General features: G+C 37.7%; 1 protein-coding gene across 2 annotated transcripts in view; it reads right to left on the minus strand.

Annotated features, from left to right (window-relative positions):
* Positions 1-523: 523 nt before the first annotated feature.
* Positions 524-27,975, minus strand: part of SLC35D2 (solute carrier family 35 member D2) — a gene marked incomplete at its 5' end in the record, with an annotated part of 54,134 nt that continues 26,682 nt past the window's right edge. Inside the window, 8 exons of one of the 2 annotated variants that reach the window (XM_082842461.1) lie at positions 524-761; positions 1,497-1,579; positions 2,562-2,640; positions 11,099-11,166; positions 16,474-16,566; positions 17,875-17,977; positions 22,328-22,396; positions 23,360-23,431. In XM_082842461.1, the coding sequence (XP_082698587.1) occupies positions 659-761; positions 1,497-1,579; positions 2,562-2,640; positions 11,099-11,166; positions 16,474-16,566; positions 17,875-17,977; positions 22,328-22,396; positions 23,360-23,431 (670 nt within the window). In that variant the 3' untranslated portion in view covers positions 524-658. The remainder of the gene's footprint in view (positions 762-1,496; positions 1,580-2,561; positions 2,641-11,098; positions 11,167-16,473; positions 16,567-17,874; positions 17,978-22,327; positions 22,397-23,359; positions 23,432-27,975) is intronic. The other variant, XM_082842462.1, reaches the window with a different exon arrangement.

Raw genomic sequence — 27,975 nt, forward strand, 5'->3', positions numbered from 1 at the left:
CATTGAGTTATTTTGTAATTTTTCCCAACATGAGCCTTGAAAGGAATATTACCCTTCAAGGCAGACTGAATAAATGACCTACTGTTTTTCTGCCTGTCTGCCATAATATCACAGTATGAGGTATGCATATAAATTATTTTTTATTTTACTTTGATGATTGGGAAAAGATACCAACATATAAGATCAAATCAAAGCTAGCAAATAACTCTACTGGCAGTTAAGTGGCTGATTTTATTAAAATAAAGACATGTCTGTTTAAACCAAAAAAATGTTGCCGCTGGCACTCTGCTTTGGCTGGGACCTTTGAAATTAAGGCCAAGGTGCTGATAAGCACCCTCACAGCATCGGCCTCCTTTGAAGCACTCGCAGTACCTGGAACAGCACACAGATGTGCGGTCCACGCAAGTACCTTGGAAACAATCCCTTTCACCAGTGGTTTATTTTGAGAAGATTCACTTTCAGCTGGTAAGGCTTTGCCCGGATACATTTCTCAGGGCTGATGATGGCTCCTCGTGCAGCACATGATGTAGATTCTCTTTGCATTTTGCAGACATTTCTGTTGTGCCTTAACCAGGGGTGAGCGCCACAACCAAAACAGCTGGGAATATTCCCTCATTCCCCCCAGTCTGCAAGCCAGTCTGCAATTCTGCCCCAGGTTCTAGCCCTTCAAATCCTGCGGGATGTTTTCTTCGTCCACAGGTTGCTTAGGTTTTAACTGGCTGTTTAAAGTTAAAAAGGAATATCTCAAGCCCCCTGCCATGCTGAAAGGAGAATAAAAAAGAGTGAAAATAAATTCCATAGATGGTACAACCAACAGTTACTGACATCTTTACAAATACAGTCAACTTAATTTTTTTTGATAACTTGGCTGTTTGTTTCTTTTTCTTTATTTTATTGAAGTATAGGTGATTTACAATGCAGTCAGCTTAATTGGAAGGGAATTATTGAGCCCCCTGTTTTACTTCCTCAAATTTGTGTACTAATCGATGAGAATTAACCCTCTTATTTACAAATCTGTGGGGGCAGAAAAAGAGCAGATCAAGTCTAATAGAGAAACTTGGAGAAAAAATAAGCCCTTGGTTATTACTTGAATAAACTATACAGTATTATCCTAAAATAGTGTCCCACCTCTGAGACCCCGAAATGCCTTTCAAAAGTATCTTAGTCACTCCTCCCAACATCCTTAGCACATGGTGCTTCAATGGAGCACAGATTTAGTGAGGCCCATTCACAAAAGGAAGACACACAACTTAAGGGCTTTTCTGAGAGGGGGAAACAGAAAATTAGATCTCAACCCTTTGAATTTTCATTACATGGCCCCATGGTCCACATGAAAGAGTATGTCATAAAAAGAGATGAACTGAATGATTTAAGTAAATTTTATCCTAGAAATTGTAAAGTCAAAACACCTCCTGCTCTTTCACTTATAACATATTAATCAGGCTTTTAAAAATTCATATTTTACTAAAATGAGTTCATTTAAAAATCCCACTTACCAAATATTTAACCCTACAAAGTTTAATACAGAGAAAATGTAGTCTCCACCTACTAACATTCCAATGTAGGCAACGGATACGTTCTGCAGAAGAAGAGAGGATTAATGATTTTAAAAGTAAAGGCTTTAGGGGGAAAACTCATATATATAGTGAAACCTGAAACTAAATATTTTAGTTACTTTTCAGAGAGACTCGCATATAGCAGGGGTTCATGGAATATTGAATAAGTGGATAAAAACCATTACATAGGCTTTATAAAGAAAATGAAATAAACTACAGCACCATAATCACAGAAACTGCATTATCCATACCCTCTTCCAGTTAATACATAGGAAGAAGATGTAAGAGTTGGGTTGTAATCAGCTTTCCAGATTTCATCTCTTTACCATCATTGGGTAGTGAATTTTAATCATATTAGTCCTAAACTTGAACAAACTAAGACATCTGATAAATTACAAGCAGTACTCTGTCCAGTGTATTCTCAGAGGCCCTTGGGCAGCCAACAGAGAAGTCACCTGTTGAAGCACTCACTCACGGTAGGAGTTCACGTGAACAGAAACACAAAGCAACTGCAGAACAGAATTTAGAACACCTCCACCCTCCTATTCATTAGTGTGTGTTCAAATGCATGTACACACACGCAGCATGCACACCAGTCCCAGAGTTAATCACCTTATAATTGAGGATAGATCTAGCCTGAAAACAGTTCTTCACAAGAATTCCCTTTCTTAGTCAGCAAGGTTCTCCCAGAAAACCAAACTGTAGATCACAAGGTATCTTAGCACAGAAATTTGGTATTTTTTTTCAGCTATTTCACTTGGTTTTCCCAGACCATCCCTTCCCACCATTCCCAATTTAAGTCATAATGTGTCTCTTCCTTTTAAATGAGCAAGTCTTCCCTCTTTTTGTGGATTAGGAGATTAGAAGACGTAAAGAGGGATTACCCAGGCACAGCTGAAAATTTCACAAGCCTCCATTCTTACTACAGCACGGATAATAACAACAATAAAATCAAACAGTCAATTCCCCAATTTGGTTGTGCATTTCAAGGCTTCAACCACTTACCTTGATGGCTCCAACCACCGCCGTCGTCAGGGCCGAATTGTAATAGCTGCACAAAAGTGTGGAGTACATCAACAGAAACCTGGGGCAAGGAAGAAAACACTTGAGTGTGCCTTACTGGTCTGGGTAATAAACAGATTGAGAAGAGCCAGTAAGTGACCCACACAGGCATTTTAAACAAATAAAAAAGAAAAACATACCATAAAGATTTAAAATTACCTACATCTTAAAACATCTCAATAATTCGATATTTTCAGCAAAATGGTCCAGTCGTGCATTAGCCAAACTTTCTACCTTAGGTGTCCTTTTCATTTTGTCTGTGCATTTTCCATCAGTGTTTCCACAAAAAGGGGATAAGGACAATGAGATGTTTTAAATGATCTGAAATCTTTCGTTTAACAGATGTTACAACAGTGGGTTTCAGTCCTCTCTGTGCATCAGAATCACCTGGTGCACTTTTAACACCATGATGCCCGGCAGAGGGTCTCCAACTGGTTTGAGGTGGGGACCCAGCCATATGCCGTATCAAAGCTCTATAGATGATTCTAATGTGCAGCCAGTTCTGAGAACCACTGGTGTTAGCAGGGAAAACCAGCTGAATGATTGCTAGCTTTGGACAAAGAAGATTTAAATAATGGATTCCACATGCCAGTGGTACTCCTGTACCTTATTACTAAAGTTAATCTGACAGGCATTCAACACTGACCAGTATATTGGCACTTGTCAACAAAATGACTACAGAATCATGACCAAACACCCGATAAGAAAATATACATATACACAGGAATGTAGAATTCAATCAGAGATAAAGAAATATATTCATTTCACTCAAGTAGTAATGAAAATTAGCTGTAACCTAGGTGGGGTGCAAAATTTCATCCACTGGAATCAGGTGATTAAATGTTGAAAGAGGTTACAGTAAAAACTGGTTGAGAATGAGACTGGAAAGATACTGAGAGAGCGTAAGATGTATTGGATTTTAAAGCTAAACACCAGTTAGAAGGCATGAGCTTGGGAATTGTACTCTAAGAAAGGGCTCAGCCCCTAAGCATTAGGGAGACTCCCCCTGGGGCAATTTAGCACCCAGTCGCAGGTCCAGGACCAAACTTCTGATTGTTAATAACAGAATCTAGATCACAAACAGTAACCGTTTTTGTCCTGAGTATGTTCACCACCCGGGATGATAGAGAAAAAATATTAGCGATAACATACATCAAGCTGAGGAATAAACTCAATTACAAACAAATTCTGTAATCTTCAAAATAATGTCTGTCTTTGTTATTAAGGTAATTACAATAATTGGCAAGTTAGAGAATCCAACATCTTGGTCTTTGTGGCTTGTATTTAAAATGTGCAATTGATATTAAATTTGCAATTTTCACTTGAATGGGATAAGAAAATCTAAGTCTGTACACAGTATTCAAATGTTTAAAAGAAGCTGATTTACCACATTGCCAAGTTTGGTTTATTAGATTTCAAAGAGTTGCTAGGCTTGTAAAGCAACCTGGCCCATCAGCTTCTCTAGGGCCTTATTAAGGCTTGGAATTGCTGGAAAAATCAGGTAAATTACATTTGTAAATCACATTTTAAATGTTTAATTTTTTTTAATACACTAAGTTGTAAACAAGACTGATTTACAGTAAATTATTTAGGAGATTTCAATCAGTTAAACTTGGGTTAACAAACCATTAATCAAATAATGAAAGTAAATATTCTTATGTTAGTATAAAAATTACTAGCTTTATAAATAGAGTAAGAATATTTATAAATTGGCTTAAGAAAATCTAAGGTTTTTTTTAATTTTTACAATTTTAATAAATTCAACATTAATTCAGAGTCCCAGGGAACTATAAATAATCCAATTTATGCATAAAATGAAGATTAAAAAACTCAACCTGGTGTTACTTGGTGCCTGCTCTGCTGGGCCTGGGTAGTAAGAGTATATAAACCCACAGCATCTGCCCTGAAGGAGCTAAGAGTCTAATAAAATAACAGAGATCACAACTCCCAGGAGGGGCCCAACCCAATTTCCAGGACACAGAAAAGCTTCCTGCAGGCTTCCTAAACTGGAGCGCAGCCTTAAACTTAGACAGTCATGAATATCCTTTATGTCCTATTTTTGCTTAAAATTTCCTACTCCAGGGTTTCCAATCACGCAAGGTTTTCTTCATTCCACATTTTAGCGAAACCACCTTGGCCAATATCCATCTAGCATGAGTGTGGGCCACTAGGACACTCACCCACCAGCTGGGCTGAGCGAGGGGAGGAGTCCCTGTCTCCAGCCTCCTGGGGGAGTTTGAATTAGCGGCAGTCCTCCTAAGTGACAGATGGCATCTGACACAGGAACAGCCACTTTCTGCAGACAGAAAGGCTGCACTTCTTAGTATACCACCTGGGTGTCCCCAGAGAGGGTAACTATAAAATGACAAGGATCAAAGGAGTGTATTAAAACTTTTTCTAAGAAACATGATTTATTTCTATATGCAAATATGCACCTACACGGTCCTTTGGCTAAGACCAAGGTTCTGAATTAAAAGACCCTTCATTAACTCAATGCAAAGGAAACCGCTTTTAACACCAAAAATGTCAACCTCCACATGACAGTTTTGATTTTAGCATCTGTGAATTAATAAAATGTAAAGATATTTAAAAGCACTGCTGAATTCTCAGTACATTTCTGCCATTAGGTACTTAAAAAATCGTACTTATCATCTGTGTACATTTGAAAAATAATGGCACATACAAAAGATACACATTTATTCAGACAACAGATACCAGCTGGTGTTTTGGCTTATAGGGCCCCAAGGGATGGAGGTACCCATGTGAAAACCCCTGAACCAGAACCCTTAGCTCAAAGGTTTCTTCCTGTTTCTGAAAAATAACACAAAAAATAACTGATTAACCCAAAGTTGGACGGCACACTCGTGGGAGTCACAGGCAGAACTCAAATGGCCTTGTTTACAACTTGTTGCTGGTTACCATTCCATGTACAAGCATACATAGAAGTCCAACACAAATGTTCAAATAGTAAAATGCTGCTTTTACACCCCTTCCACCAACCACAATTGTACCCAAGCACATTACTCTCTTATTTCAGATTTCAAAGAATTTCAAGTAATCTCATCTTGCCCATCTCTGGTAAGAACTCTCTCCTACCCCAGACCTCAGTGGTGTGCCAGGGAAGCCAAAGTCATGGGATAAATATGATCTATTTTCCTGGAGCATCGATTTTACGCTACAATGTGGTTTGTTGGGAAATGATGGAAATATCTACACTCTTTGAAGGTTCTGTCACTCCTGTGTCCCAGCAATCAGCAGAATCCTATTTTGTCTTGGACCCTACATCTTGGCAGGATCAGTGAAGGTTCAAAGAATAGAACATTTTTTTATGCTGTGAGTAGGGAAAATTGATACATTTGTGTTTCTATTAAGGAATATATTACTGCTTCAGTGAGATCAAAGAGGCTGCTACTAGGGCAGAAACAGATTAGGATAATTGCCTCCAGGGCTTAGGGGCTGGTGCCAGATGCTGGTGTGAATGAACCAGAACCTGTCACTTCTCGGCAAGATTAAAAAGAACAGCAGAGCTAGCTTTTTAAAATCTAGTTTGTCAACTTAAATTTCAGTCTTATTTTACCTCTACCTGCATTAAATTATCGTGGCTCCCACAATCCAGTCTACCTGCCTGATGCAATTTCACTTCATCATATGCTTTATTTACAAACTCTTGATTACAAATAGCATTTCTTAAAGCTGAATCATTCACCATGACTCAGAAGAAAAGTCTGCTCTTTTCACCATTCCACTGGCTTCTTAACATACAGTTCTAAAGTGTTATAATTTTTAAATTATATTTTCAACTCCGGATAGAGGGTTGGTGGTCAGAGAAAGCAAGTTTGAAATGCAAACTTGAAAGCAGTGAAAATAAGAAAGAAGCTGAGAGAGAGTTCTCTGGAGTCAAGGGTTGGAACACGCACATGTTAGTCCTGAGGCTCCCTGAGCATGAACCGAAGAGAAGGGACAGCCAGTTCCAGTTGTTCTGAAAAGCAAGGATATGCTCAGAAGCTTACAATGGTTTCTATTACTGCAAAGAAGCAAGTGACCTAATCATCGTGTCCTCTGAGTGAGAAACTGTAAGAAAGCAGGATTCTGAAAAATGCACCATGCCAAAATGGAAGTTTCCTTCTAGAGCAGTTTCAGAATTAAAACATGGTGGTTGAAGATGAAGCAGACATAACAGAAGAAAAACTATTGAAGTCATGGGCTATAGGCAGAACCAAATCTGTCTGGGGTGAAAAAGGACAGCCAAACTGAACAGGCTGGGCTCAGAAATAGAAATATTAACAACAAAAACAATAGTTAACACTTACTGAACATTTTCTATATGTCTACACTAAGGGCTCTTCTCATTCAATCCACATAACCTTATAAATTAGCTACATTACATCATTGTTCCCATTTTAAAGATAAGGAAATTGAGGCTCAGAGAGGGTAAATAACTTGTCCAAGGACCCAGAGCTAAAAAGTGGCAAAGCCAGGATTCAAATCTAGGCCATCTGATTCCAGAGTACAGGCACCTGTTAGAATGATGCCATGATTTTAGTGTCCTCAAAAGACCCACTTAAAAAACTGAGACCTACCTAGGTTTTACCCTTAAAGTTGTAGAATCTGAAATATTAATGTTTTCATCATTTACTGATTTATTTTTAATTACTATGCCTTTATGACATTTTTACATGCAAAATGACTACTGATAAAATACTGATTAAGAACTTTTATCAAGAGAGTATTTGTTTTCTAGGAAGCACATTATTAATTGGTAAAAAAGGCATGTAGTTGTAGATCAATAGGGTCAAGATTCTGACAAAGAAGCCCCAGAAGTGCCAGCTCAGGCACTGCCCACCCCACCACTCACTGCGGACAGCTGACGTCAAAGGGTTTACTTCTTGGGACTTCCCTGGTGGCACAGTAGTTAAGAATCCGCCTGCCAATACAGGGGGCACAGGTTCGAGCCCTGGTCCAGGAAGATCCCACATGCCGTGGAGCAACTAAGCCCATGCGCCACAACTACTGAGCCTGCGTGCCACAACTACTGAGGCCCGCGTGCTCTAGGGCCCGCGTGCTGCAACTACTGAAACCCACGTGCCTAGAGCCCGTGCTCTGCAACAAGAGAAGCTACCACAATGAGAAGCCCACGCATCACAATGAAGGGTAGCTCCCACTCACCACAACTAGAGAAAGCCCGCACATAGCAAAGAAGACCCAACGCAGCCAAAAATAAAATTTTTAAAAATAATAATAAAAAAAAAGGTTTACATCTTGATTTCCTTCATGGAATGGTTAAATAGTAAAGTGCAAGTGAAAAAAACAGACAAAACAAAACAAAAATATTATCAAGTTTATAATGACATGAGATAAAACTAAAACTTGGCTCTGCTGTTCACAGGTGAACATGGGCTTAGGCAAGGAAATGTGCTGGTCTGAGATTGTGTGATATGGGTTGACTTTTTTTTAATTGTAATGGGAGGAAAAGGATGATTTCACAAAGGGTAACTCACAAACACAGCTTAGTAGATTTTTTTCAAAGTTATATGTTCTCAGTCAACAACTGGGAAAACTACAAATATCTTACTACACTTAGGCATCCAACAATGGCTGCCTGAGTACTGACAGCACTTAGTACTCACCCACTGCCAAACAACCAATGCCTGAAAGAACACATTATTTGAGAGACTATTGGTTTTGAAAGAGGCACAAGAGATTGCCTAATATCCCCCCTTTGGAAAAGGGAGAAACTGGGTACAGAGTGATAAGGGGATTTGAGCCAGGCAGGCATCAGAGCAGCAGACAATAGGTACAGGATCAGGGTGCTTCAGGGCAGAGGCCACTGCAGAACAGCACTGTCTGTAAACTGAGCCCTGGGCCAAACCCCAAGTGAGAAGGGACACTAGCCCACTGAGGCCAGACCCTCAAAAAGGCCAGAGTGGTCCAGGTCAGGGGCACACCTGGCTACCAACTAGACTAAAAACAATTTGTCCCTGCAGGAAAGTTTCTCAAATTCCTATTTTCAGTCCACAGGACTGATTAAGATTAAATAATATGCTCACAGGTCACCAAATACACAAGAAAGCAAACCATAATGATACTCACAAACTACATATTTAGTCAACCAACGACATATTCAGATTCTCAAGAACTGCAGATACTGGAATCATCAGATGCAGAATACAGAATAGCTATGTATGTAATATCTAAAGAAATAAAAGGTACAGTCTCAAAGATGACCAACAAAAGAATGTTAAGAATGAACAGACAGACTGCCAACAAACACATGAAAGAATGCTCAACATCATTAATCATTAGAGAAATGCAAATCAAAACTACAATGAGATATCATCTCACACCAGTCAGAATGGCCAGCATCAAAAAATCTAGAAACAATAAATGCTGGAGAGGGTGTGGAGAAAAGGGAACACTCTTGCACTGCTGGTGGGAATGTGAATTGGTTCAGCCACTATGGAGAACAGTATGGAGGTTCCTTAAAAAGCTACAACTAGAACTACCATATGACCCAGCAATCCCACTACTGGGCATATACCCTGAGAAAACCAAAATTCAAAAAGAGTCATGTACCAAAATGTTCATTGCAGCTCTATTTACAATAGCCCGGAGATGGAAACAACCTAAGTGCCCATCATCGGATGAATGGATAAAGAAGATGTGGCACATATATACAATGGAATATTACTCAGCCATAAAAAGAAACGAAATTGAGCTATTTGTAATGAGGTGGATAGACCTAGAGTCTGTCATACAGAGTGAAGTAAGTCAGAAAGAAAAAGACAAATACCGTATGCTAACACATATATATGGAATTTAAGAAAAAAAAGTGTCATGAAGAACCTAGGGGTAAGGCAGGAATAAAGACGCAGACCTCCTAGAGAATGGACTTGAGGTTATGGGGAGGGGGAAGGGTGAGCTGTGACAGGCGAGAGAGAGTCATGGACATATACACACTAACAAATGTAGTAAGGTAGATAGCTAGTGGGAAGCAGCCGCATAGCACAGGGAGATCAGCTCGGTGCTTTGTGACCACCTGGAGGGGTGGGATAGGGAGGGTGGGAGGGAGGGAGACGCAAGAGGGAAGACATATGGGAACATATGTTTATGTATGACTGATTCACTTTGTTATAAAGCAGAAACTAACACACCATTGTAAAGCAATTATACCTCAATAAAGATGTTAAAAAAAAAAAAAAGAATGAACAGACAAGTTTGAAAACAAACTGTGGAACTTTTACAAATAAAGTAAAAATTGTTAAAATCAAAAACTCCAGCAGGGAGGGGCAAGATAGGGGTAGGGGATTAAGAGGTACAAAGCACTATGTATAAAATAAGAAAGGCACAAGGATATACAGTACAACACAGGGCATATAACCAATATTTTATAATAACTCTAAATGGAATATAACCTTTAAAAACTGTGAATCACTATGTGGTACACCTGAAACACATAATACTGTACATCAGCTATACCTCAATAAAAAATAAATTAAAAAAAACCATCCAATAAACAGGTTAAACATTAAATCAGACACAGCTAAAGAGAGAATTACTGAACTTGAGGATATACATAAATATTTTTACTGATGTGATTACGTTACTGCAACTAAGATCAAGTTTAAGAATTGAAGAGTGTTGATCAAAGACTCATGAATTGTCTTAGTTCACTTACACACAATGAAAATTACAGTACTAGTAATGTAAAAAAAATAAGGGGGAATTCATCTTTCTTCACAGGAAAAATCTTTTGACAAATAATTCCAAGACAGTCATTCAAAGACCCTTTCTTATGGAATAAGACACAGGTGCTTGTGCATACATGGAGCCCAGTCCAGGAAGGATACTCCAAACAGCAGTTGCTTCTGGAGAGGAAAACTGCAGTGTCACAAGGCAGGGAAGAAGGGAAGGTGGCTTATGTTCCCTATGCATCCTTTTGCAGCTTTTGTATTATTTACTAGTTGTATGTATTATCTGTTCATGAAAAGGACTTTACAAGTTTGGGGAACATATAAAAAGACATACTGCATGGCCACTCAACAGGAAGCTATACCTAAGGAAAAATTTAAGAACAAAAGCCTAAAATTATTGGGCAATATAATGGCCTGGGCATCTCTCCTCAGAAAACACCCTGAATATAACAGGTACAACACTACAGAAAATGGTTATTTCCAAATATTTATGTGAGGTGAGAACCTTGGGAACCTTGGGAGATTGTGACAAAGACAAAAAACACATTTGAATTTGATAGGGCTGCTGATTTCATTTCAAACTAACTTTCAGAAATCAATATGCAACATCATATTTTGGAGGTCACATTTAGCATGGGTCCCAATCCACTCCTCTGCTGCAGTGCTACTTTTCAGTAGAAGTTGGAGAAGCAAAAAGGGATTTTGACAGAACAGACGGAATGTATATTTTGATCTGACTTGTTAAGAGATACCATAGACCAAAGCTCCTTCTTATCTATGGCTTCTTACCCCAAAAAACAGGAAAGAAGAAACTGTATGATAAATAGAACATTCTTCCATTGGTTGAATTCAGTAGCCTATTATCAAAAAGAAAGAAAACTAATGGTTAGATTAATAATACTGGTTTTACCAGTGTGTACACTCTAGTACAAATTCCAGTTTCCCGAACAGAAAATACAGTTTCAAAAATCCTGGGTAATACTAGCTGTGTGACATTGGGCTAATTATTTTTCCTCCCTGAACCTCAGGCTCATTTTACAAACGGGGATTATTTTTTTAAAAACTTCCTCAGAAGGTCAGTGTGAGGATTTAATGAAATTGTTTAGAAACTTACAGGTGGCAAGAACAAAATGACAGCTATTATTGCTGTGGCTATCATTAAATCTTTACTAATTTGTAGTCATAAAATCAGCGTTGTGTTTTTAATAAATAATCTTAAAAGAAAGCTTATTATAAATTTAATAATGCTGGCAAGACTAAGAAAACTTAAAGTTCATAAACTGTTTTCAAGAATTTGCACAAGAGGAAAAAAAAATGGGAATTCCCTGGCGGTCCAGTGGTTAGGACACAGAGCTTTCACTGCCAGGGCCCAGTTCCATCCCTGGTTGGGGAACTAAGAGCAGCCAAAAAAAAAAAAAAAAAAGAATTTGCAAATGCTTAGGAAGTATCATGAACAAATAAACTATTGTGTGCTATTTACAAAGCAATCAAGTAATTGGGGTAGAGGAGCTGGTAGACAGAGAAGTTTAAGACAGCTTCTGCTCTTAGGTGAGAAAATAAAAACCCTTTTCAGGTAACAATAAAAAGGAGTATTTTATTCATGATTTGTCCCTTGCCTGCGTCCAAAAATGACTTTACGGTGACTCAAGACTATATATAAGTACATGCTGAATAACATGATTAAATATAAATTCTATTCACTTTCTATTAAGCAATACTTTGTTAGTCAAGTTTTAGTAACTTTGTAGATTTAAAACTATTTAAATCTTTCTTAAGTTTATAGTTCAAATTTTTAAACCAATTAAAATGGAATTCTCTTCTCTGATTACACTTTACTGTCACTGTTTCATTAGTAACATTTTGACCACCTCTTATGAAAAAATACACATTAAATGTTGATAACTGCCAAACATGGTTGATAGGTACATGGGATTTGTTATACTATTCTCTTTCCTTCTGAACAGGTTTGAAAGTTTTCATAATAAAACTTTCTTTTTATCACTTCCTTGTGAAATAAAAAATATAATAAATATAAATCTGTCTTACTGGCAAGCCCCAAGCTGATCAAAGGGTCATAAAACATCCAGGACAGTTAATACCAAGACAGTCAAAGATCAAAACCAAACAGAAACTTATGGAAAACATTCTGTGTCTGAAAAATTAAATAAGATTGTGAATAAGAGAAAAGCATATGCCCCAAACTTCAAACCAAAGGTAGGAAAACACTTATTTACTCAAAGAACTGGGAGTATTTATGAAAACAGTATACAAAAACTATATATTCTTGATACCACATAAACCATTGAGAGCTATGTAGCAATTTTCATAAAAATACTTGGATTCATTGCCAGCCTAAATTTTGATAGATTTTAGTTTTATTTTGTTTCTTTAATAATCATGAGGCTCTGCTGGTGGCATTTTAAAAAGTCATGTGGCATGACATTTATTTGAAAACATAGAAAATAAAGATGAGTAACAATATTAAGTACTTCCTCCTTTAGACTCACTATTGCTATGAAAATATGTTGGAGTGTGAATCTTTTTCATTTTTCATTAATGTGTTTTTTCATCAGAAAAAAGTCCTATTATTTATCCCTATTCATCAACTGCAACACACTAAATGTACCTTGAACTTATTGCAATGATTCAAATAACTAAAGAAAGTTCACCCACTATTTTCCAGGGGCCTAATTTGTTAACAAGAGGAGCTGTCATTACTGACTTTGTCAATCACAGATAGAATCAAGGTGCTATTACCAGATCTGCTGACTGTGTTAAGTCGATGACTGTGTAAGTCCAAGGTCCAAGAGTGAACCCCCAGTACAGTGAGTCACACACACGAGTCTTAACACAATCTCTGACCCCCTACAGTCAACCGGGAATAATGACTCATCAAAGTACTCCTTCCATTAACAAGAGAAGTTAACCTTTCACTCGAATTCCTCAATTAACTTTCAATACAATCAAACCAAACTTGGCAAATAAAATGCAATTTTATATTGCAGACTAACACACCTAATTATGTAAGTTCACTACTTTTTTGTATTTGGTTCACAGTCTAAAATGGATTCAGCCATGGTTAAAAGTGGCCAACTGGAAGAAATTCATAGTGATTCAATGAACACAGAGCAAAACAACATTAGTAGTGAAAAATCTTACTATTTTTTCCTACAGTTTTAAAAATTACTGATTACAGTGTTATCTCTTTTGGCATCTCTTATCATATAATAATTTTAAATTAGAGCCAAATTTTTAACTTTATGGTTTTCGTATCTTTGTCATCTTATAGAAAGCCTTCTCTTACAGTCTCTTACAGAAAATAAATATATTTTTCTGATTATAATTTTTCTTATAAACTTTTAAATTAAATCCATATATTTAGCTCTGATCCATCTGGAATTTCAGTGAATAGTTATCATTGCTGGGGCTCTCAGGTAACTATAGTAACTTCTGTTTGAAATCTTAAGAGACTGATCAAATGGAAGAGGCTACATGGGTAAAGACTGAGATATTCCAGCATCGAAAGCCAGAATAGGAGCATAATATTCTCCTAGAACACCAGGATTGAATAAATTAAGGTAAATGTTAGGCCTCTTATACTTTCTAAGCTATAAGTGATAGGTTATAGTTTTTATCATATGCGAAGGAAAGAAACAAACACTTTTCATATACTGATACAAATTAAAAAATTGAGGGGCTTCCCTGGTGGTGCAGTGGTTGGGAATCTGCCTGACAATGCAGGGGACACAGGTTCGAGCCCTGGTCCGGGAAGATCCCACATGCCACAGAGCAGCTAAGCCCGTGCACCACAACTACTGAGCCTGTGCTCTGGAGCCTGTGAGCCACAACTACTGAAGCCTGTGTGCCACAGCTACTGAAGCCCATGAGCCAAGAGCCAGTGCTCCGCAACAAGAGAAGCCACCACAATGAGAAGCCTGCACACTGCAAGGAAGAATAGCCCCCGCTCGCCGCAACTAGAGAAAGCCTGTGTGCAGCAACAAAGACCCAACGCAGCCAAAAATAAATAAATAAAAATTTTTTTTTAAATTGAGATTACAGCAGATGATGTGTTTCTAGAGCCAGACAGCCTCCTGGATCTATCACTTACTGTCTTTGGAAAGTTTTTTAAACACTGTGCCCTAGATTCCTTGTCTATAGAATGGGGATAATAATAGTACCTTCTCCTCAAGCTACTGTGGGAATGCAACGAGACAGTTCATGTAGAATACTTCAAACAATGTCTGATAGAATAATTCCTCAATAATTATTAGCTATTTTTACTATTACTTGAGAAAGTATAATAATTCTGCATGGTAATCATTACAAGCAGGTGGTAACTTCTGAAAGCACCATGCTATAAGTTTGTAAGTCAACGATTTAAATGTGGAAATACATATTCCTATTGAAATGCTGTTATAAATTATTAACATAATACATGTAGTCTATTTTCAAAAGGTACCTAAAATTCAGTTTCTGGTCACTACGCCATTTATAACATTGTTCCCATAGGGAAATGTGCTTTTAGTTTCAATCAGGTGTTCTAAGAGTTCCTAGAAGTTTCTAGATTTCTATTTCTAGAAATAAATATATATCTGAAAGGCTATAAAGTACCAGAATCTCAGAACAGATAAACTCCAGAGACTCAAAAGAAAAACTCATTTTTATAATAATGAAAAGAGACAAGCCGGTAGGACGTTGAGGGCTCATAATTTCACCTTGTTTATGTAATGCTGCTGACACTAAATTGGTTTAATTGATGGTAGCTGAAAAATAAATAATGTGCTTTTAGATATTCTGCCCTGTTCATCATTGCTAGAGGTATACGGGGTGCTTGCTTTAACTTCCAATATTCTGAACTAACAGTGAGGCCCAGGTTCACACACTGAGACCCCTTTAATCAAAACTGGGGTTTCTTGGTAGTTTTCAGTATAAACATATGGAAATGGATGTTTACCCCGGGGACATTGCTGCTAAGCCGGTCAACCTTTCTCTTGTTCTGAGAAAGGAACTGTACAAGGGAGAAAGTATAGTTCTGAGAAAGAACAACGAGCCCTGACATTCACCCTAGGAGTCCCCGGAATCTGAAAGCTTCTAAAGTCATTCAAACCCCTAAAAGGTGACAAATGGGACTGACGCTCAACCCGTGTGCACCACACAACCATGCTGACTGTTAAATACAGAAATGCTGTCAACGTCTGACGCTGGGGTGGGGGCAAAGGTGGGTGACTGTGAACCCCACCCCCGGCCCAGCAACAACAACAGGGTTAATGAAGGTTAATGCCCAGCCCATGGTGTGGAGGGGGAGGTCTGTGGGAGAGGCCAGAGGCCACACTAGACCAGGATTTTGCCCAGCGCACCTTGTTCCTCACATGAACTTACAGTGGTTTGTCTGGTAACTTTCTGAGCCCGCACATTTCAAGGTAGCCATGCGGATGTTATGGGGTGAACATTCACTCTTCCTAAGAGATACCCACCCCCCAACTGGGCCTCCCATCCTTCTACTAACTTCTCATTTTATTTGTCTCTGACAGGTGTACAGCAGATAAGGTGAACAGGGCAAATACCAAAAGAACAAAACCTTCTCAAAATTCAAATGTAGATCCTGGAATATTTAGAGGCAAATGCCATGATGTCTGGGATTTACTTTAAAATATTCCGGGGGTGGGGGGGGAAGTGAGAGCAGATGAGGATAGATGAAATAAGAAGGGTGAAATGCCAAAAAGTATTGAAGTTGTGTGATAGGTACATGAGAGTTCATTAAATTATTCTATTTTGTGTGTATTTTTCCAAATGTCCATAACAAGGGTAATAAATAAGTAAATCCATTTTTTAAAACTATCAAAATCCCCTTCAAAGTTAACTAGCTTTCTCAGGATCCCAATGCCAACAAAGGGGAAAGGGAGACTCAAACTCAGATTTTTGTTGTTGTTTTGCAAAAAGCTTCAAGACCAGAGGTTTTTTGACTACTTCCTGCTACTCCCCACAGTTCTAAAGATAAATGCCGAGAAAAGGAAAGTGTCAAAGGTATTACTGGGCGTACCAAACATCTTGCTTTCGGAAATCCTAGTTACCTTTATACACTTTTTATTTCAGTAAGTACCACAGGTTAAATATTAAAATTTTAAACACTGCTAAGTAAGAATGAATGACTGTCATCAGCTCACCTGTCGAAGGTCTCCGGTAGAGACACTAATGATAAGAGTTGGGATAATCATGAAGCAGGCATTGTAGAAAAGCACTCCATATTTCCCTAACTCCTGCAAAAACCAAGAAAACTCCACTCAATTTTAGAAATATGAAGCATCAGACTTCCTGGAGCCATTTATTTTATTTTATTTTCCCCTGAAGCTAATTATACAACCATGTACTTATGCAGAGTTAGAACATGCATTCTGACCAGCTCTGTATTGGAATATTTTCAGCAAATTTCTGATGTAAAATGCTTCATTTCAAGTGTACCGTGATTTCCAAAAAAAAATTTGCTTTATCCAAAAAATGACAGATAAAGTGGATGGAGATGAATGGACTCCGAGGTTCCATCCATCTCTGACATTCTAATTGTTCTTTTTTTAAAAGCGTGCTATTCAAAATGGGAAATGTGGAACAAAGTAAACAGCATTAACAATATTAATATAAACAGAACTCCTTCAAAACATCTGCTCTTTCTATTAAGGAACAGCAGGGTTAAGACACCAGGTATCTTGTTTTCCAAGCTTGCATAAATTTAATTTTCGTTAGAGGCTACATCCGCCACTTTCCATACAGGGTGACACACTGTGATTCTCAAAAGACAGCAAAACCAGTTTTGTAAAACTGCCACCATTAAAAACCAAATGGTAGTGCAGAAAAATACAGTGCAGATAAAAAACAGCTCATAGGAATAAGCCTGTCCATCAGAGAGAACACCCTCACTCAACACAAAGAACTTGGAACAAAGAAACATGTGCCTGGCCCATCCTCCAGAGCTTCCTGCACAGCCTGGGGAGGGGGGCGGGCATGGTGAGGGCTGGGAGCTCTGACCTGAGGGCAGCCACAAGGAAAGGAAGCTCATACGCCCACCCGCCCCTCGTGACAGGACCTTATAAATTATCCATTCCAATCACCTCATTCCACAGATGAGGAAACTGAGGTCTGGAGAAGTGAAGGTTCCAGGTCACAATAACCAGTCAGCAGCAAAACTTGAATCTGTAACCCACATCTCCAGACTCTCAAACTACAGCTGCTTTCAGAATACTCCTGACTTCACATTGGTCACTGATGATGATGGTAAAAAAACTTCTTCTAATTTTAATTTGCCTTTCAAAATAATCCCCTTTCTATATAGTATTCTGACTTTGCATCTAAAATAGTGCCCATTTTTCCCTTCCTACCTAATTTTCACCCAAACTTTGCAAGACAAGGAGTAACAAGAACCTATGCAGACAAGATAATTAAAAAGAAATTAGTAATCTGTAGATCATAACATGTAAATTAAATTACATGTCATCTTTACAAGTTCATTTTTTCATGTAATTTCAGTGGCCAGATGACAAAGCCTAAAAGCTAAAGGAGTGAAGATCTGGTACCTTTGGGTCCATTTTCTGTTTGGTATAAACACCATTCGCTGCTGTGAAGATATCATTCAGGAATACAAAAATATAGCCTTCCAAGTTAAAAGCAAGGTCAGAACTGGGAGGGAGAACACAGAAGAGTATGATTATTCAGAAACTCACAACTTGGCCTCAGACACTCTCTGTTTCATCTTTCCTAATCAAATCCATTTGTGATGCTAGTAACTACCTTTTCTCTGGCATATTTTCCCCCTGTATGGTGATGAATGGTTAATTCTTCTGCCCTGTCCCCAGACAAAAACAAAACCAGGCCTTCAGGAGGCTTAAACTTAATCACAACAGCTTAAAACCAGAGGGACATTAACCATCTTCCTTTGACTGCAAAGCCATTCTTTTGCTAACTGGTAAAGAGGAATGATTTGTTCAACCCACCTGTGGCTTATTGTAGTAAATAGGGCCTTCCCCAGAGTACAGCCCTCTGGGGACAGCTGAGCAGTGACATGGTAAAGGGGTCAAATGAGGAACTGACACCTCCATCTGGTCCCCACTCACGTCATCCGCTAGCACCCCCACTAGCCTGTCCATCAAAAAGGCAAGGCAGGGATCCATTCCTTCTCTGCAACTCCTCTAAGGCCCCTTTCTTCCCATTCTTTGAAGCATCTTCTCTTCAATTTCCATTTTAAATAAATAACACTAGTGTAAAAATGTTTGGGGGGAATATGGCAAAGGGAGGAGAGAGTGAACAACAGCTAAGCCCAGATGTGATGCATTCACCTGCACTTGACCTTGCAAACAGTACCACACCCATGTCCAAATTCATAAGTATATATTGTCAAGAAGGTTTCCTTTACCCTCTTTGGGTCAGTGTCTGGGGGCCTGTGAATTTAACTGACAACAGACAGAATAACGGGGGAAAAAATACAAATTGTTTTAAATATTTTACATGCACAGGAGTTCACAGAAAAGAAATGAAACTCAAAGAAGTGGTCAGACTCTGGGGCTTAGATACCATTTTAACAAAAAAGAGGGTTTGGGTGTTAAGGAACAAATGAATTGTGGGAAAGGGACTAGGAAATACATAGGGGAAACTAATGGAAGATAAGGGTTATTTTAATAAGGTTTGTTTATGCAGATTCATCTAGATGCTTACTCTCTGTCTCTGGTGATAAGAATTGCTTTCCTATTTCAAGTACAGGACCAAGGGACACCTTCACAAAGGCAAATTTATGGTCTACTTTTAGGCAGAAAAGGGAGGGCAGAGAACTCTTCCCACATCTATTGATTCTCAATTGCCTTCAACTCAAAATAATGTTTATGCCAAAGTGGCATATATTGGAGTGGCATATCCTTATCCCCTTCAGTATCAAAATAAGATTATTTCTAACCAAAGAGAAGGAAATAGGTAAAAATTGCATCAAAATCTGAATGCAAATTAAACCAGATTTTGCTTGAGGCTTCCACTGGCATTATTTACCTACAAATATATTTGTGAGAATATAAATTAATTTTAGATCATCATAAATCATAATTCTCTGGCTCAATCACAATAGAATCTCTGAAAATAAGGGTTTTCCAGATCTTTCCTACCCACATTCAGCTCAGTGTTAAGAAGTGTCTGCCATTCCCTAAGATGGCAAAGAGATGAATGAGCAAAAAAGTGAGGTACCTTTCCATCCAGAGGCATGGAAAGGAAGTGTTACTCACTTCCTCAGGGAGCCTAAGGGGAATTCTTGGAGTTTTCAGGTCTCCTACTTGAGGGGGCCAGGAATTCCCAACATCATTTGTTTAGGCCAGTAGTGAAAGCACAGACGTTTGATAAGAATTTACTTGTGTTATAAATGGGAGCAGATTCATGGTCAACCCGTGCGATTGTCATTTAGGGCTGTTCACAGACATTATATTTCAACTTTTGCTGGCCATGTGACTTGCTTTGGCAAATACAATGTAAGAAGAAGTAACACGTCACTTCCGGGGGAAAAGCTTGGAGAGCCAGCAGACAGTTCCCCACATGCCTTCTTCCCTTCTGGATGAGCAAGGAAACCCCCTTTAAGGCAGAGGTTCCATCCCCTGGGTCCCTAAGTAGCTACAATGGGCAGAGCACTCCCACAGCATTCACTGATGTTAGTATGCATCTGGAGTGTGAGCAGAATATACCTGGTATGTTAAACAACCACGATGTAGGGGCTATTTGTTACAGCTGCCTAAACTGGCTCATCTGTTACCTGCATTTGATGAGTTAATTTGAGTGAGAGCAGAGAAGGGTGCGGTGACAGCTGGGCTGCAGCTAAGAACTGTGCTTGTTACCCACAGAGATATTTTCCATTCTGTGGGTGCTGAGGAAGGGGAAAGCCGAGAATTACTATTCCAAGCTGGCTCTTGGGTAAAAGTTAGATGTTTTGGGAAACACTACTTACCCTTTCAGCTCACTAGAGTATCACCTATGAGCTGAATTCCTACTGACTGCTTCTGGAGATGTGCTTTCATACACACAGGGTCTGACGTGCCATGCCTCATCAAAGACTTACATTTTTATAAACCAATTTTTGTACAAGTCTTCAACTGGCTCTAAGTTAGTGGTTTTCAAACTGAGCTCCAAGAAACCTAGAAGAGAGAGGCGTCCCTGGGGAGACCTCAGCCCTGTGGGAGGAAGGCACTTTTAACAGAGCACCTCCCTTTTTTAGCTACTTCACGCATATGTTTTGTTTGAACAAAAGTCTTCATGATCAAAACAGGCTCTAAGTGTAGCTGCTTAATGTCTGTACCAGCACCATATCAGGCATGAAACACAGCACTGAAACCAAACAGGTCAGCTTTAAGGGGGATGAGCTCAGCCACAGCTAGAATTGGAGAAGAGGAAGTTACAGATAAAAAAGGCAAATAATAAACCCTGGTCTAGGCGAGGGACTAAACACATTTATAACAATAATAAACACCATTATTATTGCTAATATCTGTCACCAGCTGGCATGCTATATCTTTAATCAATTTCTTTTGCTTCTTATCTGTTTCCACCAACCTGAATGAAAGCTCCATGAAGGCAAGGATTGTTCTCGGTCTTGTTAACTGCTGGACTCCTCAGCACATAGAATGATGCCTGGCATACAGTAAATGCTTCAGCATGCTTTTGTTGAACTTGACCACGAACTAGTGTAAATCCTGGTTTACTATTATCTCATTTAATTCTCATAGCGATGCTATTAAGTGGATGATATTCTAATCTGCACTTCACGGTCAAAATAACTGGGGCACAGAGAGGTTAAATAGCTTGTCCTTGGTTATAGAGCCAGTAAGTGAGGAGACTAGAATAGGGTTCCAGACATCCTGGCTCTGTAGCACACACCTTATTTAATTTGCAATTAATGATCCAGAACTCTTGTTTCTAAATGAGTTAATGAAACTAGTTTAACTGAAATTCCTCCAACTTTTTCTTTCTTCCTTTCATTCACATAGGTTTTTCTTTTCTATTACAGTCGTCCCTCCATATCCACGGGGGACTAGTTCCAGTACCCCACACCCCCACGCCCTCTACATGCAGGTACCCAAATCTACGGATGCTCAAGTCCCTTATATAAAATGGTGTGCAGCGTCTGCATATAACCTACATACATCCTCCCATATACTTTAAATCATCTCTAGATTACTTATAACACCTAATACAATGTAAATAGTTGCCAGTGCACAGCAAATCCAAGTTTTGCTTTGGGGAATCTTCTGGTATTTAAAAAATATATATTTTCGATCCATAGTTGGTTGAATCCACAGATGCAGAAGGCTTGGACACACAGGGCCAACTGTATCATTTATACCTTATAAATGAGGAAACTGAGGCACAGAGAGGCTAAGAAATAGCTGACAGAAGTTAAGTTTCAAACCAAGGAAGGTAACTGCACACATGCTTTAACCACTATGCTATAAAAGGAGTCCGAGCGCCTGCTTTCAAATGCAAACTTGGAGTCCTATTCCTGGTCAGGTATATTAGTGAATAAGATAGTAGTCATGCACTGGTATTGGCTCATGTCCCAAACATTTAATGAGAGTATTGCATCCTTGGAAATATTGACCAATAAGGCATCACAGGATGATAAAACAAATCAGCTTACAAGGGCTTTATAAATCTGTTATTCTTCTTAGTCAAATGCCTAAGAACTTTTCAAAATTCTTTGTAAAATTTTTATATTGAAGACAAACATTCAGTAATAAAAGTATACAGTTTACTCCTTTTATGGAGAAAAGCTGTATTAATACCTTGTAATGCTCACTCTATATATTTCTCAGAAATGTTCTGGCCAACTTGGAACCCAGTTTGACTTTCACAGGAACACATGGGGATTCCACTAACATCAACAGATTTGTCTCTTGGCTGCTCAATTCAACTGCAGCCAGACGGAAAATGAAAAATGAGGAGGGGGCCAGGCCTATTGTCAAAGACACAAAGGAGTTATTGAGCAGAAAGAGTCCAAAGTCTTACCCAGCTGCTACGAAAGCACCAAGAATGATGGCAAAGACACTGACAATGATGTTCAAGGAATACTGTTTCCTGTAATAAATAAATAGTGGATGGATAGATAGGTAGGCAGACAGATGGATAGATGGATAGATAGATAGATAAGGAAAGGAGGAGGAGAGAAAAAATATAGATTATATTTTTAAATAAACTGCAAATAGACATTGTTAACAGTTTTATAGCTAAAATCTAATGGGCAATGCTTTATGTAAAAAGAGTACTAAAGGTACCTTAAATGGATTAGGAAATCAGACCAAATTTACTTTATTTCTTAAGTAGTTGTCTTAATCTAATTACAAATGTATTTCTCTGTTCTCACTAGAAAGACGCTGGGACAAAATGCAGAAGAGCTCCTGCTGGTGGGTCTAGTTGGTATGTACTTTTATCAAGCATCCAAAGATTAAGATAAAATTCAATAGTAAAACTTAAAACATTGGGCCATCATCCAAATTTCATCATTAAATTGTCTCCACAGCAAAATCAAGAATCACCTTTTTAGATGTCAGCCTGAGTATCTTCATGAGAAATTTTTAAACCAACATTATAAAAATTAATTTATTCTGATGTTACATCATAATTATTGCATCAGAATGAATTTCCCTGATTTTCTGCTACTCCTATTCTATACTATATACGTGGACAACTTTTCCTCTACATTCCAAAATCAGTGTATATTCCATCTGGCTCAGGAAACAGATTTACATCTGTTTTGGGGTTGTTGGGGTTTTTTTTTTATAATTTTTGACCACACACACATTTTATTTATCGAATGTAAAATTATAATTGTTTTTAAAAAACACTCATTACATTCTTAGGGAATCATGGAAACAGGAGACTGCTTTTAAGTGAACAAACCATTTGCCCTTAAGTTATTGCTACTAGCACTTCAAATCAACTATTTGAAAAGATGACTAGACGTTGAGAATTTGCTAGGTAAAAATAATGTGGGGGTGTGGGGAGAGGACACCAGAGGAAAAGAAGAAAAACAAAAATCACCCGAGTATGATGGTTTCCAGGAGTAAAGTAAGTGGAATGGTAAATTTCCTGAGCACGGTGAACATCGGCAAGCTGTCAGGAAAAGATTCAAGTATAATATCATCAGACACCAGGTACTTTTTTAATGCCTTACATTTTTAATTAAGCCCATTAATTTTCCAAATTAAATATAAGGAATTAACCTTAATTATCACACATGCTACTAATAAGTCATATTAAATAATAAACAGAAATGGAGATTTAATAATTTCATGTCACTTTTACTTACTAGCAATTCAAAACATCATACTATCCAACGACTACAAAGTTTGTGCTAAAAGATTATATGCAATGTGAACCAATACAGCCTTTGACAAATCAAGTTGGGACTACGTATGGACAGTCATTAAACGGTCCTAACCTAGGACCTAATTACGTCTTGCTGGGAAACTTACCCTAAGATAATAATCCAAAGGAAAGAAAAAAAATCGTGTGCACAAACATGTTCATTGCAGTAATGTCTTTGGGAAACACATCAGAAACCACCTGAATATCAGACAAGGTAATGATTAAATAAATTATGATAAATCCACTTGAGGGAACATTATACATTAATTCTATAATATAACACTTTACCACTCTTCGAAAACGAATGTTAAATAAATCAAGGAGGTGACAAAACTATGTAGAGTCTACAACTGTAATAAAATACATTCTGTATATGGAAAAAGACTGAAAGTGAGTATTTAAAATAGTATGTTAGAGGATAAAATTATGGGTAATTTTTCCCTAAAACTTTATGTCATGAGACCACATTCACTGCCTTTCAAAAATACTTATGAACCTTTCACCCACTCTCGAAACCCAGAGATTCCAGGACACAGTTCAATGCACAGCCACAGACTGCCAGGGCTGGAAAAACCCACCTCCATCTGCTTCCAATGTGACCCTGAGAAGATGGTGACCAAAGAAAGGAAAGCCAGAACCACAGCGTCTGTGGGGTGGGGTGGGCAGCTCCTCCTGACCAGACCTGAGGAGGGGTTTCACACTACAACCAGAGAGCAGTGCAGAAAGAATTTTCAGGAACTTCACTTAAAAATGTCTTATGAGACTGGTCTGAACTGCCTTTTTCAAAGCAAGACAAAAAAAAAAAAAAGTCTTATTATTTTCCATTAAATTCAAAAAGTATTTTTAGATGATGCCTTTTAAAAGCAGATAAGGGGAATTCCCTGGCAGTACAGTGGTTAGGACTCTGCGCTCTCAGTGCCGAGGGCCTGAGTTCAATCCCTGGTCGGGGAACTAAGATCCCATAAGCCATGCAGCATAGCCAAGAAGAAAAAAATAATAAAAAAATAAAAGCAGATAAGGGTACTTAATGGTAAAAAGCTGAATGTTCTTCCCCCTAAGATCAGGAATAAGACCAGGATGTTCACTCTCACCACTACATCTATTCCGCATGGTAGTTGAGGTTCTAGATGGGACAATTAGGCCAAAAAAAAAAAAAAAAAAAGTATACAGTTTGGAAAAAAGAAAAGAAAGTTGTCTCTATTTTCAGATGATATATACAGAGAAAATCCTAGAAATCCATTAAAAAATATTATTAGAACAAATGAAGTAAGTGTGCAGGAAACAAAATGAATATACAAAAATCAACTGTACTTCCATACGCTAGCAATGAGCAATCCAAAAAGGAAATTAACAATTCCATTTATGATAGCATCAAAAAGAACAAAATTCTTAGGAATAACGTAACAAAACCAGTGTAAGAATTGTAATACACTACAAACTACAAAATATTGTTAAAAGGTGAAAGAAGATTAAACGGAAAGACACTCCATGTTATGGATCAGAGGCTTAATGTTGTTAAAATGGAAATACTTCCCAAATAAATCTATAGATTCAACACAGTCCTATCAAAATTTCAGCTGGCTTTTTTCCCCCCAGAAATTGACAAACTAATTCTATAATCAATGTGGAAATGCAAGAAAACCAGAAAGCCAAAACAATCTTGAAAAAGAAGAACAAAGTTGGTGGACCCAATTTCAAAACTCACTACAAAGCTACAATTATCAGTATTATCTAGTACTAGTTTAAAGATAAACATTTAATCAAAGCAATAAGATTGAGAATCAATAAATAAATCTTTCCAATTACGGTCAATTAATTTTCAACAAGGGTGCCAAGACAATACAATGGGGAAAGAACAGTCTTTTCAATAAATAATGCTGAAACAACTCAACATTCACATGCAAAAGCATGATTTTGGACCCCTACCTCACACTATATAGAAAAAATTATGTAAGAATATATCAAAGACCTAAATGTAGGGGCCAAAACTATAAAACTCTTAGATGAAAGAATAGGATTATATCTTCACGACCCTGGGTCAGGCAAAATTCTCTTAGACACAATACCAAAAGCACAAGCAACAATAACAAATATAAATATATCAGACTTCCCCAAAATGTAAAACTTTTATAAATAGATAAACAACATGTGATAGATATATACAATAGAATACTATACAGTCTTACTAAGGAATGAAATTCTGATACATGCTACAACATGGATGAAACAAAAACATTATGCTAACTGAAATAAACTGGACATAAAAGGACAAATATTGTATGATTCCATTTGTATGAAATATCTAGAATAGGCAAATTCATAGACATAGCAAGTAAAATAGAGTTTACCAGGGCCAGGGGGATGGGGGAATGGGGCATTCGGTTTAATGGGTACAGAATTTCTGTTTGGGATGATGAAAAATTTCTGGAAATAGATAGTGGTGATGGTTGCTCAAGATCGTGAATATACTTAATGACACTTAACTGTCCACTTAAAAATAGTTAAAATGGTGAGTTTTATGTTATGTATATTTTACCTTAATTATTAATTGAATTTTTAAAAACTTAGAACTTTTGTGCTTCAAAGTACACCATCAAGAGAGTAAAAAGACAATCCACTGAATAGGAGAAAATTTTGCAATCATATATATAATAAAGGACCTGTATCTAGAATACCTAAAGACTTAAAACTCAATAATTAAAAGATAAATAACCCTGTTAAAAAATGCGCAAAGGACTTGAATAGACATTACTCCAAAGAAGCTATATAAATGACCAATAAGCACATAAAAAGATGGTCAATATCATTAATCATCAGGGAAATGCAAATCAGAACCACAATAAGATACGACATCACAACCACTACGATAGCTATAATCAAAAAGATAGACAATAACAAATTTGGCAAGAATGTACAGACATGGTAACCCTCGTACACTGCTGGTGGGAAAGTAAAATGGCACAGCCACTTTGGAAAACAGCTTGGCAGTTCCTCAAAATGTTAAACACAGAATGGCCATACCCCCAGCAATCCTACTCCTAGGTATAGACCTAATCAATAGCAATTCTGTTCTTCCACTTCATCAGGCCAAAAACCATGAAGGCATCCTGGTCTTTTTCTCATACCCTACATGTTATTCATCAGGATACTGTGTTAGCCCTTTCTTCTAAACATATCCAGCACCCAGACTATGGCCTCAACCTCACACTAAAAATAACCAGGGGATCCTTGGAGAAATGGCAGGAAAAGTCCAAATAAATCTGGGACATCATGTACCAGGAAGAAAGGAAGTAATCAGACTACTGGGGCTCTAGAGCATAGGAGTCAACTCAAAGAGGATCCCACTGACCTGAGACGATACAATTTGAACATCAAAAGAAGTATTTATATAATGAATTAAAACATTAAGTAAATGAAACAAATAGAATAATGGAACAGAATAGAGAGCCCAGAAATATACCCACACAGATATAGTCAACTAATCTTTGACGAAGGAGCAAATACAATTCAATGGAGATAGACTAGCCTTTTCAACAAATGGTGCTCCAACAACTGGACATCTACACGTAAAAAAACCTGAATCTAGACACAGGCCTTATACCTTTCACAAAAATTAAGTTCAAAATGGATCATATACCTAAATGTAAAACATAAACTTCTGGAAGATAATGTAGGAGAAAATCTAGATGGCCTTGGGTTTGGCAATGAGTTTTTAGATACAACACCAAAAGCACAATCTGTGAAAGAAAAAAATGATGGCGGAACTTCATTAAAATTAAAACTTCTGCTCTGAAAGACAGTGTTAAGAGAATGAAAAGACAAGCCATAGACTGAGAGAAAATATTTGCAAAATGCATATCTCATGAGGGACTTGTTTCAAATAAATGAAAATGCATGAGTTAATAATGATGGTAAAAAACAAAACAAACAATAAACAACAACTCACTATTGAAGGTGACAGGACACTAATTTATTACTCTGAACATTTATAAATAAAGCTTTATCCTGCCTTTCCTGCATGATATGGTGAATGAAAGTTTGTATTTACTGAGGGAGTTTAGACAATTAATGTAGAAGGGGTGATATAGTTAGAAAATCATCATTTTTCAATTTGAAATGAAATAATGGATCTAGACAATGATCATCAAGAGGCTAAAACCATTAGGGGAAAAATTGATGGGAAACATTCTAATAAAGGGACAAGACTGACCACTTAAAATCATTAAAAGTGGAACTGATCCATTAAATATCATTAAAGGTGGGATAAAACATGTATCCCATGAGGTGAT

The sequence above is a fragment of the Leucopleurus acutus genome, assembly GCF_964270905.1.
Source record: "Leucopleurus acutus genome assembly, chromosome: 7".
In the NCBI taxonomy this organism is placed as follows: Eukaryota; Metazoa; Chordata; class Mammalia; order Artiodactyla; family Delphinidae; genus Leucopleurus; species Leucopleurus acutus.